This window comes from Meleagris gallopavo, chromosome 3, assembly GCF_905368555.1.
Source record: "Meleagris gallopavo chromosome 3, MGAL_WU_HG_1.1, whole genome shotgun sequence".
Taxonomy (NCBI): domain Eukaryota; kingdom Metazoa; phylum Chordata; class Aves; order Galliformes; family Phasianidae; genus Meleagris; species Meleagris gallopavo.
In genome coordinates, this window is record NC_139406.1 from 26,239,183 (window position 1) to 26,251,418 (window position 12,236).

At 34.7% G+C, this 12,236-nt stretch overlaps 1 protein-coding gene across 1 annotated transcript in view; it reads left to right on the forward strand.

The window, feature by feature from the left end:
* Positions 1-12,236, forward strand: part of ABCA13 (ATP binding cassette subfamily A member 13) — a 196,859-nt gene that overhangs the window by 130,356 nt on the left and 54,267 nt on the right. The window contains exons 54-55 of the mRNA XM_085219910.1: positions 132-241; positions 9,299-9,449. Of these exons, the coding sequence (XP_085076036.1) occupies positions 132-241; positions 9,299-9,449 (261 nt within the window). The remainder of the gene's footprint in view (positions 1-131; positions 242-9,298; positions 9,450-12,236) is intronic.

The window sequence follows — 12,236 nt, forward strand, 5'->3', positions numbered from 1 at the left end:
TTGCACATAGTAAACAGTCATATTAACTGTTTTACAAACAAGACAGGAAATATGAAAAAATACCCATTGAAGAGTTAACACAATGTAGTAGATCAATTCTTCTTCTTCTTCTTTTTTTTAATCTCCATTAGTGCTTTGGACTCCTGGGAACAAATGGAGCTGGGAAAAGCACAACGTTTAAGATGCTGACTGGAGATATTGTTCCATCTGCAGGGCGTGCTGTTATCCGAACTCCTACAGGGTAAATAATGCAGGGTTGGATCAGAATAGTACTACTGGATAATGCCAGTGATCAAAGACTCAGCAGTCTTCCGTCATTTTTACTTGTAGTATAGAGACCTATTTTGTTCCCTTTTAAATGTATATTGCATCATCACTGTCAAGCTTTGTCAGGAAGGGCAGGGATTATGACAGCAGTTATCTAGTAGCAAAAGAGTAGTAAGCCTTAGTTTTAACAAAAATCTTCATGTTTGTTATGTCCAGATAAATGGACATATCTCTCCGTTCTGGACTGAAATGTTTCCAGCCTTAGAATGATGATCACTGCTTCAAGTGGATACTTTTAAAATATTTCCTGGCACTTGTGTCATTTAGTGTCATTAATTATTTAATCAATACAGACTGTAATTAGGATAGGAGATAGTCTTAGTTGTATTGAAGCTAACTTTGATGGAGGAATAGGTGAATAATGCCTTTTTTGGCTTAGATATAACCAACATTTACAGATTTTTACTAAGAACATTGCTGGGAAGAAAAAATTATTTTAAGGTCAAGCCAAAGTAAAAAGTCCTTATATTGCATGTATGCTTGTGAGTTTGTATTTTGGGCTTGTAAATGATTTTAAAGTTTCCTTTTAAAATCATACCTATTTCAAAATATGTCTTTTGAAGAAGTAGAGGTGAGGGTTTAATTCAGAAAAATTTTAAATGAAATATTTTGAAATTTCCAAAATGAGAATTTGCATGTCTGTGTTTTAGAATGTAAATGCTTTTGTACGTCAGTATTTTCTCACTTCTTTAGGAAAGATCCAGTAGATTTAATGTTAAAATGAAAAATTCTGTTTAAGTAGTGACATGAGAGGGTGTTTATACAGGTAGTTGTTTTCATTTATTTCCCAAAACAAAGCAGATTTTTTTTCTCAGACATTAAGCAATAATGACAAAAAAAAAAAAAAAAGTGATTAAAAATTAGGTAACAAATAACATTTGCTGTTCTTTGAAACATGGAGTTGGAATGTGTTTACAAAGATATTACGGAGGTCAGAAGAGGATTTGAGAATTGTGGAAATACAATGATCTGTAATGATTTCTAATATGCTATTGTCCTCAAGACAGTATCTAAGCTCCAGATTTTGTTTAGATGCTAAGAGTTACTCTAAGCTTTAATGGGACTCATCTTTGGTCCTTTTTGTGCTTCCAGGGATCTCACATGGGTTTCCCTACACAATGTGGTATCACATCTATATATAGGAAAATGAATTGATCTGGTGTGATAATTCCAATATCTTAATATTCACTTCAAAGCAAACATAAAGTCATAAGAATATATTTCATTGTCAGGAATATATTTTAATGACAGTTAAACTAGATTTATTAAATACATGATTTATTTTATCAGAATTCCTAAAGGTAACTTGCCAAAAAAATCACAAAACAATTTAACAATGCTTGTATTCCTTTTACAAGAGTGTTTTAATGCACTTCTAGCTAAATAGATCAAAATTCTTCTGGGAGTTCAACTTCTGTATGCTCCTGGTATTTAATAATAGATTTGAATAGACACTAATACCTGATAATTTGTGCTACATAATAACATAATGCATGATTATACTGCTAGCCATCTTGTGTATTACTTTGATTTCTCCCACTGTATTTTTAAAATCTAACATGTAAGTAAAATGTAATGTTATTTACTATGAAGTAGAATGTAGATAATGAAATTTGACACATTTAGAAGACTAGAGAGGAAGTTGTAGGAGATGGTTACATTTAAGTGTCTGTAATATCTTTGACAATATGATATTATTTTATGATGTTGGATCAGGTTAGGGGTTTCATTGTTTCTTCCACAGCTGAAGACAGAAGACCACAAGTGAATGTAAAGCCCATATTTCTATGTTTATTCTAATATTGTAAAAGTGTAAACCTCAAGTGGGAGCTGCAGTTGCACAGTAGCTAACCTTGGCAAAGCAAATTGCTTTGAGGCTAAGAGTAGAGATCTGACTAATTTGCTGCGTGTGTTGTATTACATTCTGGCAAACCACAATGTAATGTGTTGCTGTACTACTGTAAATCAAGCGAGGGCAAATTTTTTGTCTCTTAATAGATTATAGCCACAGCCAGCCTGGAGAATCCTTTATTAGCACTTGGACTACTGCTAAAATTATTCATCCAAAGCAGAATATTATATTAATAATATATACATATATATGTATATATGTATGTATACATGTATTTTCCTGAATAGGTTTGATTTATAGTCTTAAAACCAAAAAAGAGAGTTGTGAACCAACTCAACTATCTGTAGCCTGTTGAGAAGATACAAAGATGCTTGTGATAAGATTTGATGTTACCATCTTAGTTGAATTCCAGGCACAGCCATTTCCTTTTCTGAGAGCAATCAGGTTTATCCTACATAAAAGTACAAGAACTGGTACAAATAACAAGTTTCCAAACAGTGGGAAAAACAAAAAAATTTGAAATATTCTGTGTAGCAGTTGATACTTTTGTGTCCTAAATCCTCATTCAGTTTTAGACATCTCTAAATTGTTATTTACATCTTTGTTAGTTACAACTGAGAACAGCTATTAAAATTAGTGCTTCTGAGTCCCGGATCTTTAGCTACCACGCTTAAGTCTTGGGAGCCAAAACCAAGAAATTTCAGTATGATAGACATATGAATCTCTTTTAATTTGCTATCTTATACAATGAGTTCTCTAAGGAATATATTTACTTCATATGAGGAAGGCAACTGCAGCTTTCAGATATTTGCTCTCAAAAGATTTGTTTGTGTCTGATAATTGTTTATATCTTAACAAAACTTCACATAATTGTAGAACATAGCTCTGTCTGATGTGTGTATTGGGTGCCCAAGGGGCTTTAATTGGATTGATTTGTACTTGTTCCTGAAATAAACCACTGAAGGAGGATATAATGCTAAGAACTCTTTGTTACACCCCAATATTGTTTTCAAGGGCCTGGTATTTCTCAGAGAGGCAGAGGAGAGGTTGCCAAAGAAAGCAGTTGATGGCCACCGCTTGCTGGTCTAGAGTCTTCTTTATTTAAAACCTATGTCATTAAGCAGCTTCCATAGAGACATTACCTCTGGTAGTGATTCCTGATTAGCAGTTTGGGAAGCAACATAGGAAAGATCCCATCTCTGCTATATGTGACTGGAAAGAACACAACTCTTATAAACCTGTCTTATTCTGAAAGACTGGATAAGATTTTTTAAATTCAGAAAGTTACTAAGAGTTCTACATTAAAGGACATAATACTACAAATGCATTCTTTCTGATGAATTCTTCATGATCAAATAAAGAAATTAATATGAAAAATTATTAGTTTAAATATTTGAGAACATAACTGGTATAATTCCATGCACAAAATTCTTAATTTATAACTGTTCCTGTTTCACTGAATAACAGTGCTTGAAAGGTCCTGGTTAAAAGAAAAAAAAGTATATTTTCCTGATAATTAGTGTAATAGTCACAGAGTATGGAACAGAATAAGAAGGATTTCTTTCAGGCAACTGCACTGACATCAGATTTTAATTTTACAAGAAAACTTTTGCACCTTTGGACAACTCAAGACAAGAAATTGAAGATCTGATTTTCAAAAGTGTATGTTGAATTGCAAAGTAGAATTTTTGGAACTTCAGCCTAGAACATTTTGGAGGTAGATAGGCTTGCATACAAAGAGCTGTGTTTCTCATACAGTGATAATCAAGGGTGTTGAGGGGAATCCTGCTAGACTGTAAAAGTAAGAAAATGTATTAATGATCTCCAGCTGCCTTTTTAAAAGGGCAGAAAAGCAGATTCACAATACCTTCGTATGCATAAAAAAGATTTGTTGGCCTATATGCTATTTATTTGTTGAATGTTTAATAAAAGAAAAAAATAAATAAAGGAACATATCGCTAAGAATTGGAAATAATTTCACTTTTTTTTGGTAACAAAAGCTTAGTTGAGATGCATAAAATCTTGTGCAACAGATTTTGGTATTGTTCAGATTCATAAAGGAGGTGCAGAAATTTGTATTAAATGCTGAATCTAGCTTAATTTCTTCTGCACATTAACTTTTCTTGGCATTCCCTTTGATTAGGATACTTTTGGGGAAGGGAAGGCTTCTGATCTGTTTTTAAACTCTCTTTTTGATAAATTACAAATCAATTAGATATTTTTAATTAGTGCATGTGCCTAAACTTTGATTTATATTAGCATTTACATGAGAATGCTCGTTCATAGTATGTGAGCTGAGCAGTCTACCAAGAAACTCTTTTTTAGATTTTCATATTCGGCTGAAAAGTCTTTTAGGCAACTTCTAACCTTTGCAGTCCCATTCTGCTTGTAACTGTGACCTCATAAATGTACTTCAGTAAGAGAAATAATAGGAATTTATCACTAAGTATAGTCACTCTTATAAAGGTAATAGCAAAATGCTATTCATAGGGGATTTTGCCTTTTTTATTATTTTATGTAACTCGTTAACATTGCCATTATCAGTGACATATCTGTCCAGATCTAATATAAAAAATAATTAACGTATGAAGAAAATGTCTCCATGTTAGGTATATTTCCAACCTCAATGTTAAAAAGTGGCAAAGGAGGTGAAATACTGACACTAAAGTACCAGCAGTTTCTTTGGCAAAGTTCAGAAATATTAAAAGCAAAAAGGAAAATGACTAGAAAACAAATTTTTTTAGTAAAATTTGCTTACCTGTATTTATAAAGGATGATGCTATAATACAATAGAAGATACTTGGCTGCATGGTCTGTATGCTTAGATTGGTCCTTTATGCTCTCTGTAGTGCTTATGTTCCTCTGTAAGGGTACAAATGGACTTTTAAATTACCTTATGGTTAGCTCTACTTCTATGAGTAGATAGCCACCTTTGCACAAGCTGGCTAAATGAAAGCTAGCGTGGATGTTCATGAACGTTTCCAGAGTTCTTTTTTTTTCCTTTTTTTTTTAGTGTACAACTGGCATTGGATATTCCCCTTTGCATGTTACAACCTTAGTCTTCTTTAATGACTCTGTATCATAAAACCTTCTTCAACTAAGAAAGGCAGAAGAAAAAGCATCAAAATTCTTATAGTTTGGTTTGCCTTTTTTTTCTCAAGCTGTTTTGCAGTCTTCTCCTTTGTAGTTTGCTGAATAGAGTATGCTTTAAGTTCATACTCAGCACAGTCTCAGTTGTTGTGGGTGCATAGTCAAAGTAGTTACAGCGTGCCTAATCTTGTTCATAAGAGGCTTGAAACATTTGGCTGTCTTCCATTTGTAATTAATTTATCTCCTATGAATTTCCATTTCCTTCTGCACAGCTATCCTCCATGATAGCAACTCCCTATCCTATTTGAATTAAAAGTGAGTCATCTCAGCTGTTGGATTACAAAGAGATAGGACCTAAGAACTGTTCTCCAAAGATGGAAAAGTAAGATGCATCTATAGAGATACAATTTGGACTTTTTGATAATTATGATTAATAATTAAAAATGTAATTCAAATGGCTTTACTTGAAAGGCAGAATAAATTTGCATCAGTATAATGGCTGAGATAGCTGTTGTTACGGTGTGTATCTGTATAATTAGTTAAATTGTACCTCAACTTCAGTTACAGTAATTATATTTTAACCTTGATTTTTTATAATGTTAATTGAGCTTTAGTATGCATGGAATTGAACATGCAGTTATGAGTACAATGGAATGTCTAACTACTTTTGCAATTTGTAAGTTTATATTTCATTCTGACTAAATAATGGAATTTATCTCTGCAGAAGACATTGTAAGTAGAATATATATAATTGCCTTTATTTTAACTGCATTCAAACACTGCAGAAAGAGCATACAAAAATGAATGAAAATGTGCAGCATAATCAATAGTGAAACAGTTTTTCATAAACAGCCAAACAGCTCATATTGGTGGAATTAAGTTGCCTTGAAATTGAGGTCGTGCATATGAATGTCCACCCACAGCTTCCTACGCTATAATGTTGGTAACCACTGTGACAATTAAGAAGCAAATCCAGTCTCTGCAATAATTAGCCTTGCCTTCTGGAAGCTGCAGGTCCAGTTCATGTTGCAGAAAGGAACAGGTTTCATCCAAGATTTCTCACAATTTCTAGTATTTTTTTCTCTATTCAGTGCAAACAAAAGCTCAAATCATCCCAGGGTAGCTCTTGCGGCTGGAATCAGATTCCAGCAGTGTTAAAACACACAAAAAATGGATGGAAGTAAATGTCTTAAAACAATCTGCAAAGGAATTAATTTAAATGGAAGTTTTGTCCAGTCAGAGTTTTTATTATCTCCAGTACCTTGCAAGGCTGACAAATGTTTTTCATCATTAACACAAAACTTTGAAACGTTAGCAATCCAAACTTACAGAAACCTCCTTGTTTTTTTTCTAGAAGGACTCACAACAGTTTATCACAATTTTCACAGAAAAAAATGGAAACCAAAGTATTTAGAAAAGATTGGAATACAATATTTTAGAGGCTTCAAGAGCTTCTCTCAGTTTTTTTTTCTTAAGAATGATGTATTTTCTGTTGACCTTTTCAGGAAGTATAATAAAAAATGTAGTTTTGCAAGTGTAAATCTTTACTTAATGTATACAGTATTCCGGACACATTCTGTTCGTTTCATCTATTGCAGCTGTTTCACTTTACAAGAGGAATTAAATAGTAAATGAATGTATTGATGGCCCCAGAATTGAATATTATATGCCAGATGGGTCTCATGAGAGCAGAGTAGAGGGACAAAATCCCCTCCCTCAACCTGCTTGTTGATCCTTTCTTTTTTTTGGACATTTACTCAGTGATATTGCTGAGGAAAGAATAGGAGTTGTACTGTACATACTGAAAAAGTTTCAATAAAAAGCTAGAATCTATATATGGCTTTTTTTTCCTTCTGTTCATGTTCCTTTCTGCAATATATAGGCAGGCATCTAGAGATGGAAAAACGTTAGGTCCATGAGTTCATTAGTGGATAAGTTAGAATTTCTTTACTAATGGGAATGTTCTAAATGTTCAAGGTCAGCACTAATGGATGCAGTTGTAAGATAATGACCAAGCAAAGTAAGAGTATTAAATGATGTATTCTCACTGTATTCCTCTTTATGAAAACTAAAGGTTGCTGAGTGGGATCTTGTTCATTACAGGCTGTATGCACCTCATAGGAAGCGCAGCACTAAACTCGTATCTGTGTAATTAGCGCTGGGGACACTGAGGTGTTTTTATTTCCTGATGCAAACTGAGTAACTATTGCCTAATCAAGTTCTAGCTAAAGGACATCAGGCATCTGTTATTTTTTGCAACCATGCACACTAATTTTTTGTTCTTCGTGGTACGGATCCATTCTGAACTATATGTATCTATCCGTACAGAAACTTCATGCTGAGTAAATGTCCCTGAATTTACCCCTGAGTGTGATTTGTTCTCTTGTGACTGAACTTGGCATATTACCAGAATTAGTTCTTAGTTCTCCAAGGAGAGTACCTGCACCAAAAAGGAAGCATTGTTACTGTGCCTGAATCTTTCTAGTATAGCAAAATTTATACAATTCACTCTATTTAATAGAACCTTGATAGCATTTTACTGTAGTTTTATAGTGTTAAAACTCATTAAATGAAGAATCCACAGCTTCTGTCAGGTTATGCAGAAAGATCAACATTATTGAATCCATATCTTAGGTAAATTTGACCTTAAAAAACTCTTTTGATTATTTGATTTAGATATGGCTAGAACCTGAGCTGGGTTATTTAAAATAACTTGTAAGTAGTTATAGATGAATGACAAAATACAGTCCCGTACCCTTCCCACTTCCCTTTTTTTTTTTTTTTTTTTCCCCTTCTATTTCTTTGTCTAGCAAGATGTCTACAGGCAGATAGTTAACTTCTTTGGCACCATCCAAAGTTGCATAGGTACTAAACTTTTACATCCTTGCTATTAAGAGCAAAGGCCCATTCTAATTAGTAACCAGCAAGGCTTATCACAATCATGATAAGTTGTCTTTTGACAGGATTAAAATATTTTTATGCTGCGATTCATCAAGTAAAATGCAGTGTCTGTTTCCCTTTCCCTTTCCCTTTCTCTTTTCCCCCAGTCTTGTTAAGACTCAGGAGATATATATTTATATTTGCACTAATGCTGGTATTTGTAGATCTTCCATTTAAAACATTTACTTTGTGTTTAAGTGGTTAATTGTATATTTATTTCTCTTAACCAGAAACATAAAAAAAAGGGGGGGGGGGTGAACCATTCTGTAATTCAGAAGCTTTTAAAAACTTTTTCTTTCAAAACTTTTTTCTCTTTTAAAATAGAATAGCTTAATTTTGACAGGTCTTTTCTGTAAATGTAAATCAGCATCATTGAATGTTGGATTAGATGATGGAATAAATAAGATAGATTTAGTGTCATTATGGCTAATGAGGCACCCTTGCAATCAAGCTTGCTTCTTAGCAATGAATGCAATTTCAAGTAATGCTGTACAGCTACAAAGAGATGGACAAAGTCCCTGAAATCAGAATCACTTTTTTTTTTTTTCCCAAGTATTATCTGTAAGCTTACTAGGCTTTAATAGTTTGTTTTTTTTTGTTTTTTTGTTTTCTTTGTATGTGTTTTATTGCTTAGAGAACGCATAGAGAATGCATGTATGGATGTGTACATACATACGCAGACACTGAGCGTGTGCTTCCTCTCTAAAGACTAATGTCTCTCTAATTGAATTTGAATGTGAATGTGATGCATGTGCATCTCCTTAGAGCAAGGCCTTTGTATACAGGAGAGGTAAACCTGGTAAGATTTAGTTCTCATAGATCTGTCCTCCTTCTGTATTGGTCTGTTTATTTTGACCTGCATTCCTTTAGAGCAGTGAAACATGAATAGCAGCCCGAAAGTCTGAGAAAGGGACAAAAACCTTGCCATGATTGTAATTAGTGCTGTGTTAAGTGATGGTAATGAGCCTGAATCGCTTCACTTACCTACACATTAAAAGGCAACTGTGCTTGCCTTGAAGACTCTGTATTCCAAGGTTGAAAATCAGGACCATCTTTTTTACACAACATTTTGTTTTTTTCTTTAAACAGCTCTGAAATGGATATACTGTCAGCAAGCTCTGAAGGCACTCTTATCGGCTACTGTCCGCAGCAAGATGCACTGGATGAACTTTTAACGGGTTGGGAACACCTTTATTATTACTGCACACTGCGTGGAATTCCAAAACAACATATTTGTAAGGTAATTCCAGAACAGATTTGTATGTTTGTATGTATGCAGCTAGGTTGGGCAATGGAGTTTTTGAAATGATGGTACTCTTTTACATGAGAGAATATCCAATATTTCATCTTAACAGTTTTAGTCGTAAGGTTTTTATTATTGCTAATTTGTCTAAACAAAATGGATTTTTTTCTTTCTCTTACACCAATTTAAAATACAGTAACATCACTAAAGATAGTGAAATAACACTAAGGTAAAAACAATTTCTGGTACACAAACTCTAACGGAAACAAAATGAAATTTATAAATGATTCAATAACTTCCTTGTCAACATAGAGACCTGGGAGGAAACACCACATGTCTGAAGTCATGCACCTTTTCTTCAGAGGTAGGATTAAACTGAAGGAATTTGTTGAATTTCTATGAAAAGAACTGTCATGATTTCAGCTGACACAGAGTTGATTTTCTTCATTGTGACTGGTATGATGCTATGTTTTGGATTTAGGAGAAAAACTGTGTTAATAGCACACTAATGGCATAGTTGTTGCTGATCAGTGTTGTACAGAGCCAGAGACAATTCAGTTTCTCAGCTTTGCACACTTCCCTGCCATTGAGGTGTTGGGGGTGCACAGGGAGCTGAGAGGGCACAGAACCAAGACAGCTGACCTAAAATGGCCAAAGAAATATTCCATACCATATGACATCATATGAAAAAATTGTACAACTGAGGGAAGTTGGCCATGGGGGCAGCTGCTGCTTTTAGAGACTGGCTTTGTTTTGTGTATGTGTGTCTATAAGTGTGTGTGTGTGTATATATATATATATAATTATAATTACTATTATTTTTCTCTTCCCATCTCTGTACATAATTTTTATCTTAGTCTACAAATTCTACGCTTCTGATTCTCTCCCTCATCCTACTGGGAGTGGGAGGGTGAGTGAAAGTCTGTGTGGTGTTTAGCTTCTTGCTGGATTAAACCACAACAAAAACCTAAAAACCTGTGTGCTGAGGCCAAACGATAGCTGCCAGCATTAAGCTAGTAGAAGTTTTCACCTTCAAGACAGTGGCTGGATGCAAACTGCCTGCTGGGAGCAGTCTTTGAAACTTTCCAGCTGCATGGAGTTGTCTCAAGAGGAGAAACCATCTCTGTGATAGAAGTTTCTGATTTGACCTGCACTTAAGCAGTCCACTCTCTTGTGCATCTCCCTTTACAAGTGAAAACTAGAGTGTGATAGATCAGTACCATTTCTGTTGTATAGACTGTAGACTGGTCCTGTGTAAATGCTAAGTCTGTATAGTAGTCTTCATTGTCTGCCCAGAGAAGCTGTGGATGCCTTATCTCTGGAGGTAATTAAGGCCAGGTTGGATGGGGTCCTGGACAGCCTGATCTGATGAGTGGCAACCCTTCCCATGGCAGGGGGTTGGAACCAGATGGAATTACTTCCAACCCAAGCCATTCTATGATTATTCTTGTAACTTCCATAAGGCTGTCTATCTTCTTCCTTTTCCTTTTCTCTGAAGCAAGACTGCATCACTTTTTTCTATGTGCCTGTTGTCTTCTTGGTTATTGCCTTAGGGTCCAAGTGATTTGCAGTCCATTCCTTATCTGTTGAGTCTGACACCTTCATGTCACACCTTTTTTCCCCAACAGAGTGTTCAGAAATAGCTACTATCTTGACATAAAAAAAGCATCAGGGAAGATGATATTTTGAATTTTTCCTTAAGCTAATTAGTTGGGTGTTTCTGGATCAGAAGTTGAAGGAAATAAAAAATTCTTACGTCTTTATACTTTCTACTGGGTTATCACCTTAACAGAGCCCGGCTTAGTGCTTTAACAATACGCTCCTTGCAGGATACTTAGAAATCACACTATGGTCTTTAACTTAGTTGTTTGCTGTTTTAAACTCAACATCACTAATTTTTGCTTCAAAGTACTGATGAAGTACAAATAACTTGAATATGTTTCCCTTGATCTAAAGAAGATACGTGAAAAAATAATTGTTAATGTACTAAACTCCTCAACCATGAGTACTTGTTTTCTCCTTCAACAGGCAGGTGTAACAGTTGGGCTAAAATCCTGTCATCACTAGAATTTATTATTATGGAGCTTTAATGGACACATAGGTAATAACAGATCCTGGCATTTCTCCTTGGATCTGTGAAGTCATTCAAAAGGATGCTGGTAAATATTCATACATCTTAAAATAATTATTGAATTCTTTTGGTCCTCAGTGCAATTTAAAACAGGAATAAAATTTAGATAGTTTAACTACACCACAGTGCTCTTTAAAATGCTGTAAATACAGCTTTCAAGTTTTTATTCTTATCATCTTCAGAAGAAAGAACAATATATTCTTATAATGGTCCAAATGGTCTTAAATGTCCAATTGATACACCATGTGTTATAAACAAAGGAGTTTCTAAGACAAGAGGAGTCTAACTTTCAGAAGCACTTGACTGATAGAAGTTCCTAGTTTTAAATAAATTTCAAGGCATTCACTAAGCTCGCAGACTTGGGTTCATATGCAACGTGTTACTCTCAGCAAACACACCCATAAAGTAAATATTATTTCCCTTTGTGAATAGACCAAAGCCCATGAAGCTAGGCAGATAGTGACTCTCTGAGAGAAGAATGGAGTTAAAATGAGTCTGTAGTGTTGGCTCCCACAACAGCTGTTTGGGAGACAGCTACGCTGTCTGGATGAGGAACAGGATCAGGACGTAACGTGGAGCCTTGAGAATGGATACATATCTGTGGTGTGCTTAAGGACCTGCATTTCATAAATAACCTGTCCTACGCTGCACTG